At 35.5% G+C, this 25,851-nt stretch overlaps 3 protein-coding genes across 4 annotated transcripts in view; 2 read left to right on the top strand and 1 right to left on the bottom strand.

Annotated features, from left to right (window-relative positions):
- Window positions 1-743: 743 nt before the first annotated feature.
- LOC134287500 (facilitated trehalose transporter Tret1-like) lies at window positions 744-2,446 on the bottom strand. The gene is made up of 2 exons (XM_062849386.1): window positions 2,251-2,446; window positions 744-2,181 (listed from the first exon to the last, which is right to left on the bottom strand). Exons 1-2 carry the CDS (start codon window positions 2,315-2,317, stop codon window positions 830-832), a joined length of 1,419 nt encoding a protein of 472 aa, XP_062705370.1. The 5' UTR covers window positions 2,318-2,446; the 3' UTR covers window positions 744-829.
- A 1,121-nt stretch (window positions 2,447-3,567) lies between these two features.
- LOC109409686 (facilitated trehalose transporter Tret1-2 homolog) lies at window positions 3,568-6,242 on the top strand. Its single transcript, XM_019683163.4, has 2 exons — window positions 3,568-4,094; window positions 4,774-6,242. The coding sequence occupies exons 1-2, from the start codon at window positions 4,028-4,030 to the stop codon at window positions 6,132-6,134; spliced, it is 1,428 nt and encodes a 475-aa protein (XP_019538708.3). The 5' UTR covers window positions 3,568-4,027; the 3' UTR covers window positions 6,135-6,242.
- A 12,777-nt stretch (window positions 6,243-19,019) lies between these two features.
- The window catches only part of LOC109409696 (PAS domain-containing serine/threonine-protein kinase), a 49,930-nt gene continuing 43,098 nt past the window's right edge, over window positions 19,020-25,851 (top strand). Inside the window, exons 1-2 of one of the 2 annotated variants that reach the window (XM_019683176.3) lie at window positions 19,020-19,300; window positions 19,678-19,995. In XM_019683176.3, coding sequence (XP_019538721.3) covers window positions 19,293-19,300; window positions 19,678-19,995 — 326 coding nt within the window. In that variant the 5' untranslated portion in view covers window positions 19,020-19,292. The remainder of the gene's footprint in view (window positions 19,301-19,677; window positions 19,996-25,851) is intronic. The other variant, XM_019683185.3, reaches the window with a different exon arrangement.

Raw genomic sequence — 25,851 nt, forward strand, 5'->3', positions numbered from 1 at the left:
CACGAGTAAAGCGCCGAAATCTCGTTTGCTTCTAAAACGAATTCAAATCAATTTAAACGACAACCTTTGTTGTTGTATGCAAGATTTGGTCTTGTTCTGTCATACAATCCTAAAATCTTCGTTGTAAATAATAAGACTACCAAGAAATTAAGGAATGAGTAAAATCACGAGTCAACTCATGCATGATTTTTTCAGCGGTGAGTTTGACGAGTCAAAAATCGCGCGTGAATCAACTCAGCCATGAGTTTTGAGAATTTGGGTTTTTACCAACACTGAGCATAGAATACTAAGCTGAAAAGTAGTTTTTTTTTCATCCCCGCTTTTGGGGGAAATTAAGCCACTATTGTCCAATAAGCTGAACTTTTGTTGCATGACTGAGAACTGTGGGAACATTACGCCAAGAAGAAAATGAGTTAAACTGAGAACTAAACCTAGTTTAGACTAAAACATATTTCTGGAGCTCGATTTGAATAGGTCGTTTTGTCGATATAAAATTCGATCACTTTATTTTATTTATTGTAGCAATATGGAAGATATTTTGCAGACTTTTAATGATGGAACGGAAAGCCTGTTTTGTGATGATTCTGCTGTATGTATCAACTTTGTTCAATTTCAACGGTTTTTGCTATAATAAGCGAATACAACTGATCGAATTTTTAATCGACAAAAGCACATACGACCTTTTCAAATCGAGCTCCAGATTTGTCCACATAGATTCGGATCCAAAGCCAATGACTTTTTTTTTGGAAAAAAACGAATTATCATCAATGAAGTATTTTGATGTATTTTTACTTTTTTCAGTCTAAAACTAACATCGAATTTATATACGTTAACAACAAGTGGTCCTTCGTTTCTGAACTTTGTCCGTTGTTCTCTGCATCATATCTTGAATTTCGTCAAAAGATTTGCCTTTCGTTTCCGGAACGAAAAAATACATCATCACAGTTGTTCCAGCGGTACAGATAGCAAAAATCCAAAACGCCACATACGTTCCTGCTCCGTCCGATATGACTTGAAACATTTTCAGTACTGTGAACACTATTGCCGAAGTAATCACGGAAAATACGGCATTTGCGTTGGCTTTGATATTCTTGGGAAACACTTCTCCTAAAATGGCAAACGGAACGGTTGCCAAACCAACGGAAAACGATACTATGAAACCTAAAGTGGCCACGAATGGCACCCAGCTGTATGCTTCGGTAACACAACCCATGGCGTTTAATGTGAAATACGAACTGCAGATGATTAGTCCAACGAACGAGCCGATACTTGAAATTAGCAACATTGGTCGACGTCCGGCTTTGTCAACGAAATACGTTGGAATGCAAACAGCCATCAGTTGAACCACACCGAGCATGATGGACATTTCTGCTGCGGAAAGGTTCATGTCTAACTTTGAAAAGATAGTTTGCGCGTATCCAAGGATAGCATTGACTCCAGTTAGTTGCATACCAGTTGACAGCAGCAATATAAGTCCCAAACTTTTTCGATTTTGCTTTGTGAACAGGTCCTTTAAAGATGGATGGTGTTGTCGGTTCTTTTCAACTAGCAATCGCATTTGGTGGTACTCACGAAGAAAATTTTCATTGTAAAATCCGGTTCTCCTCAACCAGTGCAGGCTCTGTAGGGCAGCTTCTTCATTTCCGTGCGATAGATAATAGTACGGAGACTCTGGCATCCAACAGAACGTTACAAGAAATATAACAGGAAAGCTAAGATTTATCCATGCCAATGATCGGAAGCTGACGTACGGACCAATGCTGTATTGCAGCAAAAATGCAATCTTAGCCATAACAGCGATAAGCACCCCGGTAGAGCCACGTATGCTCTTCGATGATATTTCACCTAAATATATTGGCGTGGCTGACAAAGTAGCTCCGTAAGCCATTCCGTGAAGAAAACGTGCAACGTATACTGTAGAAACATTTGAAGCGATCAGTATCATAATCCAACCGATAATTAGTGGAATCATCGAAACGAGCAGTGTACACTTTCGGCCGTATCGTTCTACCATTGGACTCATAGCTATAGACCCGGCACAACCTCCGATCGAGAGAATCGAAACAATCCATGATCCTTGAGCAGCGGATATCGCGATGTGCGACTCTAGACTGAGCAGTGCTGGAATGGTAGGAGATGACCATCCGGCGCATGATACTGATGCAACCAGAGATAGCGTAGCTAAAAGAAGACAAGTAAAATAAAGTTATTAGACTGTTTTGGAATGTGAATATGGCGGTTCAAAGCTACCAGAAACAGCTGCAATATATTCATAACGATAACTGGTTGGACCAGACTCCTTATTTCTAATGACCATCCCGTGTGTTACAACAATCGGTACTGAAACGACGCCTTCTATTTGGCTACACACGAAACTTGTTGCTTTCCTTCAGGCAATTCTTCTCTGCTTCTTCGTCTTGAAACTGTGACACTACTAGATCAGAGATTGTTTCTCAGCTTAGATCCCGATCTATGGACACTTTCTCAGTATTAAATGCAAGTCACTCTTTGCCAATTTGCCTTTTTGCAATCGTACATTGTTTGGCAGGCATTTTAGCTGATGTAATGATAATTATGTTTGAAATCTTCATTCCAAAAAATGTCTGGTTTGTTTCGGTAATTGAATATTCTAAGCATGGTCTTGCTGAACAGCTGCGCATTCACCGACTGAGCTACATGGACCTGCCGCCCTTCGAACAATAAGCACCCCAATAAAGATTATTGACTTATGTTCAAAGATAACATAGTCGATGTTTGCATACAAGTGCGTTGCACTTCTCGGCACCGTGAACTTGAGTTTATTCATGATTTGAAACGAAAACTTTGCAGCCACTGCAAGTCCTCCACTACTTCATTATTTTGCGCATACTCAATTTCCAAGAGCAACATTCTATGACAATTAAATCCATAGAATGTGAACCACTAAATTACTCGTCCATCCTAGCATTCAAATCACAAAGTAACGGTATTTTGACCGGTGTATGTCTTATCAATAGTCAGCTGTGGGCATTATATACCACAAAGCGTGGGCTGTGTTTTATTTATGATTGTGTACTTGACCGACTTATTTTCTCCCTACTGTCTTTGAAATTGATAGGTGATCCGGCGTTTGTATTAGCCACAATCAAAATTTAATGCACTGCCTGCTCTCTGCGTTTTATGACATCCAGTTCCATAAATAAATTCCTCCCAACAAAATGAAATCTCAGATTTTCCAATTTTCTTGTTTAATTTCCATCTCTCGTTCCCGGACACTTATCCCTTATCCTTTTTATACGAACGCGTCGAAGTGTCGAAGCCAAGGTCGAAGCCAAGATAATAACGAAGATAAAGGTTATTCAACAAATAAATTCCTCAATTGATTAGTGAGAATTATTCACTATATGGATCACGAGCTTAGCATTCCAGTGAATGTCAATTGAAGTGATATAATTATATTGAATCAATAAATAACCTATCCCAATAAACGATAGCATAACATTGACCGCAAAATGATTATATTGATAAGCTATGCACCAGCTAATCACAATTGACACTTTGATAATATTAATTCGCTAAGCCTAGAGAGAAAGTCTTTTACTACACTTGCATGTCATTGCAACCAGTTCGAACCAGCTGTCTGTCTTGGCGTGCCTCCTCGAGCAGCTAACCTTATCAGCTCGTTCAGGTAATCCTTATCACCTCGATTCGACATATCTACAAACATCTGCGAAGTGCCGATGGTCAGTGGTGGTGCCAGTGCAGAGATAAAAACGCGTCTCGAGCACGCGCTTGTTTGGGTTATCTGTGGCCGCAGGATGATGATGATGCCAATGATGACTTTGATGATGTCCGAATCCCAATCAATCAAACCTTCGGCTAAAATAGCTACTTGTGCTATTATCGTGAATATTTCAGCAGAAACATTGGCTCATTTATAATTGTGAGGTGATAGTGACTGGACGTTGGCGAGAATTCGCAAAGGCCTTCGGCAATCGATATTGAAATCAATGATCTAAGGGGACTGGCATTCTCGTGAAAACTGACCATGGGTGTCTGGGAAAGTATTAAGGACTTTGGAAAGTATTCCAATCAATATTTGGCGGCGTTCTCAGGTAAATTAGATAATGTTAACATTCAAGTTATTACATCTCATTAAAATATCATGTGATTGTAAAAATGGTGTAATTGATTTCATTGTTCGGCCTAATTTTTATTGTTATTTTATCCCGTTTGTTTAACATACGTTTTAATCGATGTCTTAGATTAAATCTATCCTAGATTTGCTTAAACTTCTACAAAAGATGCATTTAGAATTTATGCCAGACAGTATTGAAGGAATTATTAGTTCTGTCCGGGATTCTATCGCTAGTTCGTGATGTAAGTTCGGTTAAGACATGATTTGAATGTGAATGATGTGAATGATCCCTCATACAATAAGGCTAAATTTATGGTCAAAATACTCAAGCTGCATAGCCTTTTGTATTTGAGATTGTGGCGAGGATTGTGGCATAAAAATAGGTCAGTCCCAGACAGACAATAATAGAACTTCCAACTGTGCAAATTCCCATGCGCTCGAATGATTTCAACGAACTACGATCCATCGTCTGTGCTAATGATTACTTCGATTGACCGTCAACCCCTCGCATCGACAATGCAGCTTCAATTCTTATATTTCTTATCTTATCATTCAATAATACCCCCTGTCAAATATCGATTAGATTTTCCTCATCCTTTGTTTATACGCAACCAGTCGTTGATAGTTATTACTCCATCATTCAATTTCATTTTCAGTCACTCTCCTTACACTCTCTGTTATCGCATCTTACGGTTGGACGTCACCAACACTGCCGATACTACAAGCGGATGATTCACCTTTACCCATCACCTCAGATGAAGGTTCATGGATTGTATCGATTTTGGTGCTTGCGTCTATTGCCGGTCCCATACCAACGGCATGGTCCATCGACAAATTTGGTCGCAAGTACACCATGCTTTTCGCGGCCATCCCAGCCATCATTGCATGGATTCTGATCGGTGTTGCTGACTCCGTACCCGTTTTGTACGTTTCTCGATTTCTCAGTGGGATTTCCTATGGAATGTCATATTCTTCGATGCCAATATATCTAGGTGAGATAGCTTCAGATCCAATCAGAGGATCCATCGGAACGCTGTTAACTGTTATGGCCAAGGCAGGTATTCTCATAGAATACAGTATCGGACCGTTTGTTGGTTTTAGGACGCTCGCGTGGATTTCACTAGCATTTCCAACATCATTCTTCTTGCTGTTTATGTGGATGCCAGAATCACCGTACTATTTACTGTCACAAAACAAAGATGAATCTGCAGAGAAAAGCCTTAGTTGGCTGCGTAAGCGTGACCAAGTTACTGATGAACTAGCTATGATGAAAGCAGCTGTTGAACGATCAAAACAGAACAAAGGTACGTTCCGTGAACTGCTCACACGAGGCAACGCACGTTCATTGATAATCGTGCTTGGATTGGGAGCTCTACAGCAACTCTGTGGAAGTCAAGCGGTGATTGCCTACTCACAGCAAATCTTCGAAGAAGTACAAAGTGGTTTGAAAGCTCACGAATCATCGATCATTATGGCTGTTATCCAGTTAATTACGGCAGCATGCTCTTCCTCTATCGTGGATCGAGTTGGTAGAAGACCACTTTTGCTTATATCAACAGCTGGCTGTGCTGTTGGAACATTCATTGTAGGGCTATATTTCTTCCTACAACAACAAGGCGTTGAAGTTCAAGGCGTTAGCTGGATCCCATTAGTAGTTATGATGCTGTACATTATTGCCTACACAATCGGTTTGGCGACGGTTCCGTTCGCAATCTTGGGTGAGCTGTTTCCGTCGAACGTTAAGGCCGTAGCTGCTGCCATGTACACGATGGTCGCATCCGCAATTGGGTTTGGCGTAGCAAAACTGTATCAAGTAATTTCCGATGAGCTTGGAACGTATGTATCGTTCTGGATATTTGCAGTGTCATCGTCGCTATTTCTAATTTTCGTTTTCATGATGGTGCCCGAAACGAAAGGCAAGTCATTGGACGAGATTCTAGTGGAAATGCGAGGTGGACAAAGCAGAAGCCTGAAATGCGGTAGCTGTTGCGGTCGGAGGAAATCCGTTAAACTCTAGGTTGTTTGTGATTGAAGCGGAGTGATTGTGTAGGATATTCTCAATGTAGTTACATAACAATAGTGATTTTTCAATAATAAAAAATCCAAAGAAATTGTAATTATGGTGTTTTAAATCGAAAGACAAATACTGAAAACTAGGGTTATTTGAGTGCCATATGTGATCGGCTCTAGTGGTTTACATTCAAAATCACAACTGGACAATCGGAGTCCTATTCTTTTTCAATAATCAATCCGAAAGCACCAATCACCACAAAGGGTTTATCGCACTACACTGAATTTGATACCGAACCTAGGATAGAACCATAGACTAATTTCTGAACTCGGTCGTAGGGTCGTAGTTTGTTCCTTAAGTTTTATTCCCCATGACATGGTTCTTGAACTTATCTAACAATGCCAGGCTATAATGAGAATCAACTCGTATACGTAAAATATTATGAATTAGCTTAATAATACGCAATGCAAAAAAAATGTTTCAAATTTACTTCGCAGTTGCAATTTCATGTGTGCTTTCAGTCGCGAGTTCGATATGGTGCTAGCACAGACAAACAGACGTCCTACCGTCTACCCCCGTTGGTTTGAACGACACCTCATGCAAACCAACGGGGTTCATTTTTAGTTTGAACTTCTAGCAACCCTGTGGACGACGAAAAACCCCACTGCTGGCAGCCTCATTTTATGTTTTGTTTTGATTCTGCGTTCCGTTTCACCCCGTTCCATTAGCAGAATGAAGTTTGAGCCATTTTTAATTTGAACGATGTGCAGATTAGAGGGGGTCAAATTAAAAAGTGTTCAGATTAGATGCGGTCAAACGAACGGGGGTAGACGGTACTCTACTCACTTCCCATGAATAAAACGATATCATACAGTTATGATACAATCAATCATTATTCGTGGATGTTAACGTAGTAGCAATTGCCCCTGGGTTGCCAGCATAGCAACCACCATTGTTATTTTTTCATAACAGATTATTCCACTGTAACACTCCAACCAGTACGGACGTCTTAAATAAAGCTAGTCGTTATTTCTCAAGTGTCCGTGTCCTTACTCGAAGCCAAGTCCCTCAACAGGTTATGGGCACCACGCAGAAGGATCTTGCCTGCGCAATTCCGCAGTTTCGTGGAGACACTGGAGGATACGAGAACTGGAGCTACCGTGTCAGGCTATTTTTGGAAGCGGCTGGAGTCTCGGAGGTGCTGACGGAAGATGTTCCGGATCAAGTAGCCGAGAGGACCAAATTCCTGGAGAAGGACCGCAAGGGAAAAGCGCTGTTGGTAAGCTGCCTGGCGGACGACTGCCTAGAGGTCGTTCGGGAGAAATCAACGACGAAGCTGATGTGGGAAGGTTTGGAGGCAACGTATGCGAAGAAGTCGATTACCAACCAGACCCTCATCCGGAAGCAGCTGGCGCGGCTGCGCATGAAGAGTGGAACCAAGATGAGAAGCCACTTCATCGAGTTCGAAGGGTTGGTAAGAAAGCTGAAAACAGCAGGTGCGAACTTGGTCGAAGCAGATTTGGTGTCGCAGCTGTTTCTAACGTTACCGGACTCGTACGATCCGCTTGTGACAGCCTTGGAGAATATGAGTGAGGAAGAGTTAACCTTGGATCTCGTCAAGCAAAGGCTGTTGGCAGAAGAGTTGAAGCGTGCGGACCGTGTGGAAACTGAGCATTCGGACTTTGAAGAGGAAGTACCTGCAGCATTCACAGGACACCAGGAGAAGCAGCAAAAGTTTACCGGAAAATGTCACGGCTGCGGTAGAAGGGGGCATCTCAAAAGGGATTGCAGCTGGCAGAATCATTCCGAAGCTTGGTCTCAGGAGAGGAAATCTGTGAGTTTCATGGTAGATAACGCATCAAGGCTATATGAAACTGAAGATGATCGCCAAAACGCCACCTATGCAGGAGAACCCGAAAGTGATGATGAAGATTGGTTTCGCAAAGGTGATACAGGAGACATCGCTAGTGCTGATGACCACAGACGAGCAGATGCTTGTGCAAGGAGACCGGACAACCCTAGAAACACAAGAAGCCCGGAAGATCAGGTCCAGTATAGGCAAAGCTGGCAGGAAGGCAGTACACTAGGGAAGATAATCGGATACTTCTCTGGCTACAGATCAAGCTATGAAAATTTGTTTCGGCTGAACGGACCCAAGCCGACATGAGCTATGCTGTCATTTAGGGGTGGCCGATTGAGGGGGGGTGTTAACGTAGTAGCAATTGCCCCTGGGTTGCCAGCATAGCAACCACCATTGTTATTTTTTCATAACAGATTATTCCACTGTAACACTCCAACCAGTACGGACGTCTTAAATAAAGCTAGTCGTTATTTCTCAAGTGTCCGTGTCCTTACTCGAAGCCAAGTCCCTCAACAGTGGAATCATAAAATGGATCACAAACCAATGATAATGTGAATCATATTAATGATAACAGGAATCATATCCGGAGTTGGAATGATAGACCGAATGGGTTGTTAAGTATCGTTACCATTCAAAAACGGCTATTTTCACGAACAAAAATTTCATCAGATTGTACACATTATGATCACTTTATCAGTTTTTTTTATGATACACTGAATAATAAAAACCAAAACTGAAATAGGGTATGTGTTCCATCAGTAATCTCACGCTCCCATATCCATCCTATTCGAAAACTAGCGATTACGGCACCGATTGATTCCGTTCTTTTTGTTTTCATGCGTGCTCACTCCTAACAAAAAATACAAAAATAAGAAACAAAACAAACAACGCTTCAATCCTTTGTTTTTCGTAGGATGAAAATGGGAGCCACATGCTTAATAAGGGAACCAGTACCCTATTTCACGCTCTACCTTACCGTCTTAAAAAATGATACACCCCTGCAGATCTAACTACTGTACAGTTCATGACGTCACCTGTTGTGTTTATTTTGGTAGTTCTGGGAGTTTTTTTTAACCGGTTGGGAATCGAACTGTTGGCTGCTGCTGCTGGGCTGGTGACTCCGTTTTTCAGAAGTGCTTTTCTTGTTGGACCACATCGACAATGTGCTCGCGAGTGTTTAGAAGGCAGTTTTGTGAAAGTTGACCGAAAGTGTATGCAGAAACAACATGAAGCAACGTTCGTCTAAGGACTCAATGCGGGTCACCGCCGGGAACGCCGACAAGGTCGACGCACAAATTTGTTGTTTCATGTAAGGTACGTTTTTCTAATGCTTCGGTAATGACTCGCAAACATTCAGGAATGCATGCTTCATCCTGCGCTAATATGTGTGGCAGCATCATTGCATCACAAAAAGGCTGCAAAATATGCAAAATATGAATTGCAGCGCGTCATCGAGTGCAGTTTTCCATGATCACTGCCATGCGCTTAGCGTACACTGATCAGGATGCGGATTCTACAACTCCTCTGCATCTTTCTAACCCAAACTTTTTAGCCAAAGACAGTGAATTTAGGCAAACCGAATCATTCAAAATTGTATAGTTATCATTGGATGTGTCATACCGTCTACCCCCGTTGGTTTGAACGACACCTCATGCAAACCAACGGGGTTCATTTTCTAATTTGAACTTCTAGTAACCCTGTGGGCATCGAAAAACACACTGATGGTAACCTTTTTTGCTGTTTTGTTTTGATTCTGCGTTCCGTTTCACCCCGTTCCATAAGCAGAATGACGTTTGAACCATTTTTAGTTTGAACGATGTGCAGATTAGAGGGGGTTAAATTAAAAGGTGTTCAGATTAGATGCGGTCAAACCAACGGGGGTAGACGGTAATCATTTGTTCTATGATACATGAAAAGTATTGAAAAGTCATATTTTCACCACAGACAAACAGACGTAACACTCTGATAATTCACATCGTACACCGATTTAACGGTCTTTTTCAAAATTTGATAGTTGGCCAACTGCCCAACCGTGGCGCTCGCATCGTTTTTGTTCGAGTTTGACGTTTGCTCACTACCGCCACCTAGTTGGTGGTCGGCCAAACATAGGCCTTTTAGCATTGGGCGAATATGTTTTTGTGACTATGATTTGAATCGAAAAATGTTCGAAGTGTTACGTCTGTTTGTCTGTGTTTTCACAGTTCACATCATTTGATCATTGGGCTTAGGGAACGTTCAAAAATTACGTCCAACATTTGGGGGAGGGGGGGGGTCTAGAAAAGTGTGACAGTACGTGTATTGGGTATAGGAAAATTGCGTGACAGAGGGGGAGGGGGGGGTCTAGAAATCCCGAAAAACGATGGACGTAATATTTGAATCTTACCTTACTTGTATGATTATCATTCATTGAATAGAAAGCTTATAATATACACGATATCACGAATTGTAAAAATCTATTCGGGGCGTGAGATAAACTCATAAACACAATCTTGGGTGAGGTTTTCTACACTGCTGGAGGTTGCTGGAGTTCAGCCACGTAGACTGTCCAAACTGGAAGAGACCGTTCCGAGTGGCACGGAATATGAAATGTTGGTTTATAATACCGGATATAGGTAGTACTTGATACAAGGAGACAGTTTTGAAGCTCCGGCCGTGCAGTAGAAATGTTTTGGAAGCAATTTTTGTTACCCCTACACCTCACACAGAATTGATCGAATTGACCAACCTTTACCCAGGTTTCACTATTCCGGGAACCACTAGGGCGTTTGTTATTTCGAAACAACACCATTTAAATATATACACAAATCACCTTATTGATTGCTTACTATCATTATGTTATACTTTTTTTCTGGCTCTTATCTAATTTTCTTTTCAACTAAAAATCCTCATCATAATCACTACTTTACCAGCACTTTTTTTTGCGTCAGATTGTTTTAGGTGCGTGAATCTCTTCGTTTGGGTTACAGAGTCCCTAATTCCCTCATTAGTTCCCACCTCGATCTCCGGAACCATTGTCGGTGCAACTTTCAATGCCGATTCAACTGTTTTTATTTCGTTCAACGAGGTATGTCCACAGGATACCTACTGACTTAAATGATCGCACTCGTTTGAACACTAAATGAAAACAATCGTGAAAAATATGTTGTCGGGGTAACCGTGAGGAAGGACAGTGAGATCTAGTCTTGGATCTGGATCTAGTGAGGTGTGCAAATGTTCACTGTGCAAAAATTATTTGCACAGAAGTCTACAAATTCATGCAATCATCAATACAATAAATCTGTTTTATTGTGAATAATGAAACCTATCATATATTACAGGTATGTTCCGTTTTTATCAACACGGTCCGCGATTTTCAGTTGACAAAAACGGAATAGTGATAAAAACGGAATAATTTTTTTTTGACAAAATATTTTGCAACATTTTAATATAAATTGGAAGTTTTACTGTAGAACACATTCCAAAAGTAAAAATATGCTATTTACCATGAAACTTAATTGTTAAAGACATTAATTTTAGCACATCTGCAACCAGTTCAAACTCAAAAGTTTTCTGACTGTGGTGCCGACAAGAGGTTTTCACCACATTTGTGACCACATTTTTGGAAATTTATTGTCGTTGAACGCAAGAATGACACATGTTACAGTTTCAGTACCCGGATCGACGTTTTAAAATATGACATACTTCCAGGAATTATTAATCTCCAGGAACATAATTTCAATATCCTAACAAAAAAATATATGTTTACTTCCTTCCAGAAGGCATTCCTCCACGAGTATCATCCTCACACCTATAAAAGTTTCGTCTAGGATACATTTAGGAAATCTCCAGGAATTTTTCTAAGCAAGCACTTGTAACTTTTCTAGAATATTGGATTCCCCAAGAAGTTTCTCCAGAATTCTTCTAGGTTACCTTGTACCATGCCGCTTGTTAATCTTTTGGAATTCGGTAAGAATTTTTAGAGAAAAGAAGTTTTGCGGTTTTGCCCCTTATGATTTCTTCATAAATTCTTTCTCAGATATCAACCTAGATGTATTTTTTTTTAATTTCTCCTGGAGTTTTTTCAGGGATCCCTTCAAATATTCCACCAGGAAATGGAATTTATTAACCTTCCTTATGCATTATGATGGGAACAGCTCGGTGACGTAGTGTACAGTTTAGGTCTAGAATGGCCCTAATGCACAAGGTGGGCTAAGAAAATCATTTTGGGATTTAACCTAGACATCCTGTTGAAAATAATCCTACTCGAGTTGCTTTGGAGATTCACCCAGATTTTACTTTTGAAATATAGGAGTATCTCCGTTCCTTCAGAATTTCCTGCGGGAATTCTTCCAAGATTACTTTTTGAAATTCCCCCAGAACATTTATCTGGTATTTCTACAGGCATTTATTCTGGGGTTCCTCCAAAATTTATTTCTGGGGTTCCTTCAATATTTTTCTAGAATTTCATCAGAAATTCTTTCTTGGATTCTTTAAAGAGTTTCTTATGATATTTTTCCCTGGAATATCCTGCATCCAAAAATTTCTTATAAGGATTCCTACAGGACTTTGTTTTGGTATTTTTGCGCAGTAGAAACACCTACACCTACTGGAACTTTTATTATGAATACTTCCAAGAGAATTCTATCTTTCATCTTTGTTATTTTCCCATGATTAGTAGATGAACCAGCCTTGGGTTGACAATCTCGTTAAAAAAGATAATATAATAATAATTCTCCCCGACTTCTCACTGCGTTTCCTGGGAATATCCCAGTAGTTTAGTCTAGTAATCTTCCAGGAGTTCTTTCCTCAAACCCTCCAGAAATTTTTTAAAGAGTCCTTCTGATGTTCTGTGTAGAAATCTCCGGGGAGTTATTCCTGAGAATCCTCCAGAATTTTTTGGTGTGAAAACTTGAGAAATCCCTCTAGGAATACTGTATAAGCTCAGAATTGATGGGATTTCTTTAGGATTTTTTGAGAATCCTTAGATTCTTCTGGGAACCCTTCAGTAGTTGCTGGAGAAATCCCCAGACTCATCTTTCCTAGAGAATCTTATTTCTGGGAGACTTATCTCCTAATTCACATAAAGAAACTTCTGAACGATATCTCAGAAGAAATCCATTAAATAATCTGGAGGAATACAAGGTAGTCCCGCATAATCACAAACTATAAATTCAACATTTCTCATACTGTAGATGACTATTAGAAATTGACATGTAACAATTTCTCATACTGTCCAAGATAACAGTAAGATAACCATTCTATGTACAGATTTGCCGGTTTGACAAATGGTAATCCGCCAAATTACTGTATGTGGAATAGGCGGTTTAGATAGGTTACCATTGAAAATCGCTCGTTTTCTCGAACAAATTTTTCGCAATACAGTAAAGGATACGGTCAATATATAATCCAGTTTTTCAGACCATTCACTGCATAATAAATGGTTAGAGAACAGTTTAACAATAAATCTGGAAGAAAACGAGCACTGTATGTGTTATTATTGATTAATGGTCTTTCATGGTATTTTAAGCCCATGATATATTGTTCTGCTGCATTTAAACCGTTTAGAAATAAAAAGGCGGTTATGCGTTTACAGTAGATTTTTTTTATTCATCAACTGTTTATCATCGACCCCAAGACTAGTTACCTCCTGTATCATACGCAGCAGCCATTCCCATCTTAATAGATGTAACTCTTTCACCAATTGGAACCATGCCTACAATACACAAACAGTGTGTATTAGTTAGTGGATCACCATCCGCTGGTATCGATTGCAACTTACAACAAAATTTTGTTAAACGACATCGTTCCTTTTCTTCTTAAGTTTGATGCTGAAGTTGAAGCTGCCGCAGGTCATCGGTATTGGGAGTCACTGGGCTGGATCTGTCGGGAAATGCCTCTGGGTAAAATCCGTTCACAACTGCAAAGAGAAACGTTCGATGTTTTAGTTCAAACACTCACTATGTGACGCCGAACCTGTGACCAGGCATTACACGCATAGCCAGTGAATCAAAATTCAACCATCGCGCAACAATAATGACAATGTCGCAACCTGTATTTGTTGCGACAAAACAACCCATGCGACATAAGTTTGTCCCACTTGAAAATAATGGGATTAACATCGTACACCACGAGTTTAGAGATTTTTAGGCCTTGCATTGCGATTTTCGGACGGTAACTTCCAGTCGGTAAACACTGCAACTCTGGTGAAGCTCTATCATCAAACAGTTTCGACTTTGGGTTAGTAATAAATGATTATTCACGAGTTGAAAAGTACGCAACAAATTCAGCTTCCGTTTTGTCTGCAACAAAAAAATTCGAGATCATGTCATTATCTGTCACCAGTAAGGATAATGACTAATCGTCGCACCTTCTTTGTTGCTTGTTTTGTGCCTCTTTTGTCTGACAATTCTCTTCACTGCGCATAGCAGAATACTTACCGAAATGCATAAAATCTGCCGTTTCAAATGTATCCCGGAACAGATTTTCCAAAACTCCATTCAACACCAGCAACTAAACAAATTCAATTTCTTTCTTTTTTTCTTTGTAAAATGTCAAGTAGTTTGATTCTTTTTTCAAGGCTCAATCGCTCACAAAAACTAATGTACGAAACTGTTTGTCATATTGTGCAACATTAGTAAAATGTAGTTAAATGCACATGTGTTAGTGTGTTGTACAAATATGAACATAAATCATTTGACAAACTGTGCTTCTATTTTGCAACTATTTCTCGCCAAAATTCATCCCCATATAACTTAAGAATATCTGCACAATATAATACATTGTTACCACTTGCAATGGGTTAATTATTCCATTGAATACTGTCAAATGCGCAGACCTTCATATTGTTGAACATGAAAGCAACTGTGTGTGGTACATTAACACATACAAGATATTTATTGTGTGGACATTGAGACAAATTGTAATTTGTTATGCGGGTAGAAATTACTGAAGGAAACCAAGATTGCATTTTTAGAGCAATCGAAAGATGAAATCCCGGATAAAATTCTATAGGAATCTCCAGTTTACCCAAGAGTTTACCTAGTAAATATAGGGTATCAAGGACGGCAAGAGAGATCTTTGGTTGAAATTTGAGCCCCGTCGAAAAGAAATAGCGAGCAGAAGAGAAGAATTCAGCACATCGCGTAATTTCAAGAAAATCGTGTAAAAAACGCGTGGAATTTATTGCACTTAAAAATAAGTCTTGTAATAAAGATTGTAGTGTAAAAATTCAGGAAATGACGGGCAAAACCCCGAACTGTTCAAGTTTTCGAAGAACACTTGAAGAGGCAGGCCAAGTTCCAGTTGGTACGTAGACCTAGAGTAATTTTTCTATCGGACTATTGGTTTAATTCAGTAACAAATTTTGAAAACGACGTATAATCAATGGTGTAGCATTGATTATACGTCGTTTTCAAAATTTGTTACTGAATTTTTCTCATATTCAAATAAGAAGTAAAATTATGCGTGAGAGAAAGCATGAATTAACATTATCTACAGTTGAATTTGAACTGTGTTCAAAGCTATTGTAGCGTATACGACTTCTATGTCATCATTGATGGTTGTTTCAAATTCATTCATGGATGCATTGCCTCAAGATTAATGTTAAACCGTGTTAAACTATAAATAACTCGTGTTTGAAGGAACAAATTTGACAAAAACTTTAGTGTTGACAAAAACGGAATGAAATGTTGACGAAATCGAATAGTGACAAAAACGGATAGTGCTAATAACGGATAGTGACAAAAACGGAACATACCTGTAATAATATTTAACATACAATGGATGGTAAATTGTTATGTGAGAATCGTTTGTTGTTTTTGCGAAATAATTTGCGAAATTTTATTTACCCCTTTGCTTCGAAGATTCGACCCTGATGCAAAGTTTTGCACTGCGTGTTACATTTTCGCACGTTCCTCTTGGTTTTCTTATCATCAGCTTGCTTTGCCCAGTACGGAGGGTTAGCCTAACATTAGCCTAATGTGAGACTAACTGGCCAGCATGTTAGGCTAACTTTTTGTCTCACTTTTGCCTAATGTTAGTCTAAAATTAGACAGATATGACACACTTCTGTTAGACATGTTGCAAATTCGAAACATGTTTGTTAGTCTAACATTAGACTAACGTTAGACATGTTTTAGTATGGGCTGTTAGACGAATGTTAGGCATAGATTTTATGCTGCTTGTTTTCATTCCAGCTGTCATCCGAGCAAGAAGTGTGATTGTAGTAGTGAACTTTTATCGGCGTTCACTACTACAACCGCACTTCTGCCTCGAATGAAAGCTGGACGAAACATATTTAATAAAAAAATCGGAGCCTGTTTTAATTTTATTTTTAATTTTAATTTTAATTTTAATTTTAATTTTAATTTTAATTTTAATTTTAATTTTAATTTTAATTTTAATTTTAATTTTAATTTTAATTTTAATTTTAATTTTAATTTTAATTTTAATTTTAATTTTAATTTTAATTTTAATTTTAATTTTAATTTTAATTTTAATTTTAATTTTAATTTTAATTTTAATTTTAATTTTAATTTTAATTTTAATTTTAATTTTAATTTTAATTTTAATTTTAATTTTAATTTTAATTTTAATTTTAATTTTAATTTTAAATTTAATTTTAATTTTAATTTTAATTTTAATTTTAATTTTAATTTTAATTTTAATTTTAATTTTAATTTTAATTTTAATTTTAATTTTAATTTTAATTTTAATTTTAATTTTAATTTTAATTTTAATTTTAATTTTAATTTTAATTTTAATTTTAATTTTAATTTTAATTTTAATTTTAATTTTAATTTTAATTTTAATTTTAATTTTAATTTTAATTTTAATTTTAATTTTATTTTAATTTTAATTTTAATTTTAATTTTAATTTTAATTTTAATTTTAATTTTAATTTTAATTTTAATTTTAATTTTAATTTTAATTTTAATTTTAATTTTAATTTTAATTTTAATTTTAATTTTAATTTTAATTTTAATTTTAATTTTAATTTTAATTGTAATTGTAATTGTAATTGTAATTGTAATTGTAAATTTAATTTTAATTTTAATTTTTATTTTAATATTAATATTTATTTGTATTTTAATTTTAACTTAAATTAAATTAAAATAACATTAAAATTAAATTAAAATTTAAATAAAGTAAATTGAAATTAAATTGAAATTAAATTAAAATTAATTTCAATTAAATTAAAATTAAATTAAATTAAAATTAAATTAAAATTAAATTAAAATTAAATTAAAATTAAATTAAAATTAAATTAAAATTAAATTAAAATTAAATTAAAATTAAATTAAAATTAAATTAAAATTAAATTAAAATTAAATTAAAATTAAATTAAAATTAAATTAAAATTAAATTAAAATTAAATTAAAATTAAATTAAAATTAAATTAAAATTAAATTAAAATTAAATTAAAATTAAATTAAAATTAAATTAAAATTAAATTAAAATTAAATTAAAATTAAATTAAAATTAAATTAAAATTAAATTAAAATTAAATTAAAATTAAATTAAAATTAAATTAAAATTAAATTAAAATTAAATTAAAATTAAATTAAAATTAAATTAAAATTAAATTAAAATTAAATTAAAATTAAATTAAAATTAAATTAAAATTAAATTAAAATTAAATTAAAATTAAATTAAAATTAAATTAAAATTAAATTAAAATTAAATTAAAATTAAATTAAAATTAAATTAAAATTAAATTAAAATTAAATTAAAATTAAATTAAAATTAAATTAAAATTAAATTAAAATTAAATTAAAATTAAATTAAAATTAAATTAAAATTAAATTAAAATTAAATTAAAATTAAATTAAAATTAAATTAAAATTAAATTAAAATTAAATTAAAATTAAATTAAAATTAAATTAAAATTAAATTAAAATTAAATTAAAATTTAATTAAAATTTAATTAAAATTTAATTAAAATTTAATTAAAATTTAATTAAAATTAAATTAAAATTAAATTAAAATTAAATTAAAATTAAATTAAAATTAAATTAAAATTAAATTAAAATTAAATTAAAATTAAATTAAAATTAAATTAAAATTAAATTAAAATTAAATTAAAATTAAATTAAAATTAAATTAAAATTAAATTAAAATTAAATTAAAATTAAATTAAAATTTAATTAAAATTTAATTAAAATTTAATTAAAATTTAATTAAAATTTAATTAAAATTTAATTAAAATTTAATTAAAATTTAATTAAAATTTAATTAAAATTTAATTAAAATTTAATTAAAATTTAATTAAAATTTAATTAAAATTTAATTAAAATATAATTAAAATTTAATTAAAATTTAATTAAAATTTAATTAAAATTTAATTAAAATTTAATTTCAATTTAATTTCAATTTAATTTTAATTAAAATTTAATTAAAATTTAATTAAAATTTAATTAAAATTTAATTAAAATTAAATTGAAATTAAATTGAAATTAAATTAAAATTAAATTAATATTAAATTATAGTCAAATTATGATTAAATTGAATTAAAATTTTATTAAAATTTTATTGAAATTAAATTAAAATTTGATTAAAATTTTATTAAAATTCCATCGAAATTTTAATAAAATTTAATTAAAATTAAATTTGAAGTAGAAATAAATGAAATGAAAATATAAGTGACTCACCGACACGATGAGGACAAACTTAACGGATTGGACACTGTTCTGGTGATGACTGGTACCAGCGACGGTACGACGATAACGAACCGAACTTATTGGCCAGCAGCACCGACGGGGAACTGACGGATTGGACGACGGAACGACTGAAATGGTTCTAACGCACAATTTGTTTCATTTTCTCGACCGACGAACGCGAGAGCCGCGAGCTGCCGCAATCAACAGTTTTTTTTTCACCGCCATTTGCTCAACTGTCAACGATGCGCGAAAAAATCGAACATTCAGCATAAATTCGGGGTTATGATTTATGCTCTCCAAAAATTTTCGATGAGCAACATGTCTAACCAATGCCTAACAGTGTCGAACGCCTAACTTCCTCCGTGCTGGGTGTTTACGTTCGGCTTTTTAAATTTTTGCGCTGCGGTTGCATCCTGTCAAACCATCAAGCGCCGCCAGCAGAACAAAAGATCCGTTGCAGTTTGCAAAACCGTCAGTGTTTGTGAGAAAATAAATTTTAAATTTTACAAAGTTTTTTACACTTTGGTGCGTTTATCTGTTGTTTTATGTTAAATAGTGATACACCCATTTAGTTTGCGATAAATCACCCATTTTTTGTGAAATCCATCGTGTTAAGAACCAGTTTGGAACCTGCCCTCCCGGAAGCCACCTGTTGACACCATAAAAATGGAAAGGTAACTTTTTTTTGTCTTTGTTTTGTTATGTTTACTTCCCACTGATAAACAACCACCGATTGTAACGGCATTCGGAACAACCGTGACCAAAATCACGGCAATCATGCGCAATGGCACACGCAAACCACCAGCACCCTCCACCCCCGGAAAGTATCGATTTTCGAACCACACTGGTCCTGTCAAAGTCCTGGTCGGAGTGTCAGACCTTTGTGGTTCCCGTCTTTTTTCCGTGGGTTTTATTCCTTTGGAAACACAAGTGGATTGCCTGTGTTGTTGTTCCGATTCCAGCTATAATCCCCCCAGTTCCCCAGAGGAAGTTATCCGTTCACGGTCACACGAATTGATTTTGGGATTTTCTCCGTCAAATCACTTCACAGCAGCAGCCCCAGTGCCAACAATAGCAGCATCCGTTTCAAAACACCACCAGCAGCGTCATCGATCAAGTGGAAAAAACTCTTCCGTGGAGCGGAAGCTGACGAGCAGGAATTTTCCGACGAGGACAAAGAAAACGGCATCTTCGGCAGCGACGGCGGCAGATCGTGCGGTCGGCTAAAGTTCCAACGGGGAGCGTGTACGACGAGCAAGAAGCGGATCCACTTCAGACGGCGAAGGCCAGGGGAAGCTGCGGAGGACGAAGGAGTTGCAACGGGAGGGCTCAAACCGTGCAGTGTTTTCACGCCATTGAACAAACTCAAGTAAGTGAGGGGGGATGCATTTTCACTTTTGTTTTCATGCGTATACCTAACCATCATCCTATTGAAACGGGAAGTCGAAATAAGTGAATGTTGCATATGGGGGAATTATGCTGTATAAGTGCGACACAAATTGAGCGGCTTCAAATCTGAAACAAACTATGGGCTTTGTCAACAAAATGCTATTGCTCTCGAAAATTCTGCTTTTATAAAACTGTTTTGTTCTTATGCTAATTTATGTTTTTTTTGTTTGTAATTCGTTGTTTGTTGTAAACGATAACATTTTAGATATTTAACATTCAGGTAGGTCTCGCTATCTGTTAATTATCGAGACGTAACAATTAAGACTTAACTTGATTAACTTGAGCAGTTGGCGGTGTTCTTCCGTCGCTGGGACTTGGAATCGCCTTGCCTCTAGGGCTTGTTCGGTGATCTACCGGCCAGAGGTCGGTGATTCGCATTGAAATGCTAGAGTCGATTGTCGTCAAAAGACTGCACTGTATTTCAGGTTCTTGGGTTTTTACAGGTTTAATTATATCAATTTAAGGTTGGCTATTTCCTATAGTCTAATGAGTTAAAGCGAGAACGAAAGATGCGCCTGGGACGGAGTGCTGACAAATATCAATATTTGAGGTTTTTGCCAACGCGTATCCATCGACTGCAATGTTATGATTATTCAGCTTTGCTTGCGCACCGCGGTGCGGTCCACCGCGGTAGCGAACTCAAGTCAACCAATAATGTGTAAATTGCATCGTTGGATATGCGTTTGGACTATATAGATTTTAATGTTGATTAATTATGTTGATGTGTGCCTAGTACAACATTAGGTCAAGGATACTGGCATAGGAAAACATAACTGAGAACCAAAATAAAACTAACAAACTTCTAGAAAATCAAAAAGTAACATTAAAAGCAATCTAAAGTGAAATTACAGAATACATCTTGCTGAAGGAAAAAGAGTAATCAATATTAAACAATATACAGGTGCATCTAGTCTCGCTCTGAGCTTCTGATTGCATTTTTGAAGGCTGTGATGGTTGGCTTCTGCTTCACGTCGATTCTATAACATTCCTCAGAAAATCAATCCCCAGAATTCAATTCCCCAGAAAACCATTTCCCAGAATGTACCATTCCCCAGAAAAGCTTAAAATACTCTGCTAAAAAGTATAGTTCAATACACAAACAGTACAATGTTTATCTTAATGGTATGTTATTGTTATTGTTATTGTTTATTTTAACTTCAAATTTTGAAAAAGGGAAAAACCCCTTTGAGTGATTTCAACATTACAAAAACGAAATCTTTCTCAAAGAGTCACAAAACCTCTTTTATCTTTTCAAATAAAATTAATGGTATGTATAGGCAAGGATTTTAATATTATAGTGTTTTTATGCGCAAATATCTATTTCCTATACGGTATATGTAACAAATTAAGGTAATGGATGTATACATACCCATAAAAATAGTCTACAATGGTTCAAACGTTTAATTACCATTGTATTGCGGATTTTGCCCCGTAATAGACTCACGCGCGGAAAATTTTGTCCCACCAAAATATTCTCCCACCGCTTTTCCCATGGATTGGGTTTTGTCACTGCTAACGAAAACAACATTGAACGCACGCTCTTGGTTGGTGCAATGAATACATGGTTCGTTCAGCTGCTAAATCCCATGCAAAACTGACGTGTGAGTATTTATTTTTTCTCTTCGAAGATTTGCTCGAAAGTCTATCAACGAATAGAAAATGCAATATACAGTTGCATGTTGATCTTTGAACCCATCTTGAAAGTTCACAAACTGTCATCATTCCAGTTGCTAGGTATAAAATGTTTTATTCTTGACAGATTTGTGAAAATTGTACAGCACGTGTTTCGCGATGAATAACGTTTCAATTGTGATGTGCAAAATTTACAGAGAAAACGTATTTTCTACTGATGTTGTTCAGTGTATAAAATGTTTATGGACCAGTTTATTTATGGCCGGTTTATATTAAAAAGATTTCATAAGTGACCCGATTTTGTCAGCCCCATTTCGGAACACATTTTTTGCTCTCTTCAAAAACTTAAAAAGTTTTTTAAACTTTTTATTCCTCTATGTTTTGCATCTCAGCTGTAGTTTGATGATAAATATTAATAAATTGCTTAAAATGTGATCGTAAGATAATGAGAGCAAAAAGTTCGTCGCAACATGGGGCTGACAAAATCGGGTCCTTACTGTATTCTGTCGAAAACTTTGAGTTACTCGGAAAGACTCAATTGACCACGTTCTTCGACGTAAATGGTTGGAGGGATCCATCCCAATGCACTAAGGGCCAGAATCGCAATCTAGCGGAACAAAATTAATTACTCCAAAACGAAGCATTTCCGGCACATGGTATCTTCGACAAAGTTGCTTGACATCAGCAGGGGCATCTATTGCTAAGAACGTAGTAGTTCGCAAATCGTCCGCATAGGTGGCGCCACCATCTAACTTCTTTGTTTTACGTCCTAGAGACTTGGCATCTTCGGCAAAGTTGTTCATTTTGGCAAAATAAACAACTCTTTCTCAGACGTCAAAATTCCACAGCCTACTGTTTTCGAGTTATTTTAAAAATAAAATACATTCAATGAAAAACCAGTTTTTTAAGCTTATTTTGACATTTTTACTAGAAACCATATGAGTTCAATTTTTTTCCCAATGCAAATATGTCAAACCAAACACATTCTATGGAAATATATTCAATATTATCATTAAAAATTTGAAATTAAAATACAAATTCGAAAAAATAGTGTGAATTTCAAGCCTTAATATCTCACAAAGCGCAAAAAATCGCAACTTCAAATTTTCAGCAAATACAAAGCAATACTAGGTGAACATACTGTCAAAAATTTGGAGAGGTATTTTTTGGTGTTTTTGAGATAATAGCTTTTTAGTAACACCATAATATAAGTAGTGCCAGCGTGTAACTTTTTACTGTTTTACATTAGAGAGTTTATGTCTTCGAGAAAGTTGTTCATTTTGACTAACTAAACAACTGTTTCTTAGACGTCAAAATTCCACGGCCTACTGTTTTCGAATCTATATATATAAAAATGCAGTGGCATACGTGGGACCGCGCATAACTTGCGAACGGAAGGTCCGGTTTTGGTCGTCTTAGTTTTGTTCTGTTAGTTTTCACCCAAGGAAGGTTTATGAGGCCAAAAACATGGGAAATTTGAGAGTTTTTGAAAATCGAACTTCCATACATTTTGTGACCGGGGAATTGGTCTTGGCTAGAAACTTGAAACATCAAACAACGCAGTAGGCAAGACAAAGTTTGCCGGGTACAGCTAGTTATTGTATATAAACTAGATTTTATTGATAAAATTTGTCAATAAAACACATTTTGATGCAATAGTATGAACTATTTTTTATTGTTTTAATTTTTACGATACATAGTAGGTCATGAAAAGTCAGTATACTATTGTCAGCATGGCTCAAGGTAACTTTTAATTTTTTGCATGTTATTTTCCAAATGTTTTAAGCTTAACCTTTTTTGTCAATCATTTTAAATTTTAGAGCGCGAAATATCTTGCTGAGAGCTCGTGGATTTGTTCCTGGATGGAAAGGACGTCGATCAATCTCTAGAGATTGTGAAACTGGAGCTCCACGAAACTGACATTTTCATGACATGTATCGTAAAATCAAAAACAATAAAAAATAGTTCATACTATTGCATCAAAATGTGTTTTATTGACAAATTTTATCAATAAAATCTAGTTAATACACAATAACTCGAAAACAGTAGGCCGTGGAATTTTGACGTCTAAGAAACAGTTGTTTATTTAGTCAAAATGAACAACTTTCTCGAAGACATAAACTCTCTAATGTGTAAAAGGAAAAAGTTACACGCTGGCACTACTTATATTTATGGTGTTACTAAAAAGCTGTTATTTCAAAAACACCAAAAAATACCTCTCCAAATTTTTGACAGTACGTTCACCTAGTATTGATTCGTATTTGCTGAAAATTTGAAGTTGCGATTTTTTGCGCTTTGTGAGATATTAAGGCTTGAAATTCACACTATTTTTTTGAATTTGTATTTTAATTTCAAATTTTTAATGATAATATTGAATATATTTCCATAGAATGTGTTTGGTTTGACATATTTGCATTGGGAAAAAATTTAAACTCACATGGTTTCTAGTAAAAATGTCAAAATAAGCTTACAAAACTGGTTTTTCATTGAATGTATTTTATTTTTAAAATAACTCGAAAACAGTAGGCTGTGGAATTTTGACGTCTGAGAAAGAGTTGTTTATTTTGCCAAAATGAACAACTTTGCCCAAGACGTCAAGTCTCTAGAACGTAAAACAAAGAAGTTAGATGGTGGCGCCACCTATGCGGACGAGTTGCGAACTACTACGCTCTTATCAATAGATGCCCCTGCTGATGACAAGCAACTTTGTCGAAGATACCATGTGTCGGAAATGCTTCGTTTTGGAGTAATTAATTTTGTTCCGCTAGATTGCGATTCTGGCCCTTAGTGCAATGGCTGTTCCTAATTAATCGCTTCAAAGGCCCTTCATTCATGCGGTATGAGAAGGGCTTTTATCATTATTCCAATAAAAGATGAACCAGCCTAGGGCTGAAAATCTGTATAATAATGTAATAATAGGAATAATAATTATTTCATTACTATGGAATAGAAAAAGTGAACACATAAGCAGTTTTAATGCCAACCATTCTTATTACAACTCAAAAATATGTTTCACGAAAAAGGAAAAAAAGTATCATTGTTTTCCTTTCGGCATTCAAAAACCCAACAATGTTCCTTCTTTTTAAACAATATTTTCCTTAGAATTAAGGCAATTAGTAAAGTTATTGAAATTATAATTGCTTACATTTTCAACATAGATTTTCCTTTCTTTTTTGCATAATCTGTTCTTTCGAATTGCACTTTTCAGGAAATAATCGGCATTGCAACGGCTTACTTTTTCAACAGAGATTTTCCCTTCTTTTCTACATAGGCTGTTCTTTCGAATCCTAGAACTTTTCAGGATATTATGGGCATTATTACAACCACCGGTGTTAAATTGCTATAATATTTATTATAGATTTTTTTCAAATTTCTAAACACCTGTGCTTGTGGTTCCCATAATTACCTGAACAGTGTAACTCGAAACAACAGCCTATGCAGAAAAGAAGGGAAAATCTACGTTGAAAATGTAAGAAGTTTTGATACCGATAATTTTCTGAAAAGTGCAATTCGAAAGAACAGCCTATGCAGCAAAGAAGGAAAAATCTATGTTGAAAATGTAAGCAGTTATAATTTCAATAACTGTACCAATTGCCTAAATTCTAAAAAAAGCTTGTTTAAAAAGAAGGAACATTCTTGGGTTTTTGAATACCGAAAGGAAAATACTGTCACCACAGACAAACAGACGTAACACTTCGAACCTTCTTCGATTCAAATTTTAGTCTCGGAACAGGTACGCTTAATTCTAAAAGGACTGAATTTGGCCAACCATCAACTAGGTGGCAGTAGTGAGCAAACTCGAACAAAAGCGATGCGAGCGCCGCGGATTGGCAGTTGGTCAACCCACGAATTTTCAAATAAACCGTTAAAGCGATGTACGATGGCAATTATCAGAGTGTTACGTCTGTTTGTCTGTGATGTCATTTTTTCCTTCTTCGTTATGTTTGATCACGGAGAAGCAACTACGATTTGTGTGGTCATCTATGCTCATGCTCGTGCTCTTCGTTAAAAATATGTTTGAGTCGTTATAAGAATTGTTGGCATTACAACTGCTTATATGTTCATCAACCATTTCCCCTTCTTTTGCATAGACTGTTCTTTCGAGTTGCGCTTTTCAGGAAATTATCGGAATTGCAACTGCTTA

The sequence above is a fragment of the Aedes albopictus genome, chromosome 2 (assembly GCF_035046485.1).
Source record: "Aedes albopictus strain Foshan chromosome 2, AalbF5, whole genome shotgun sequence".
Taxonomy (NCBI): Eukaryota; Metazoa; Arthropoda; class Insecta; order Diptera; family Culicidae; genus Aedes; species Aedes albopictus.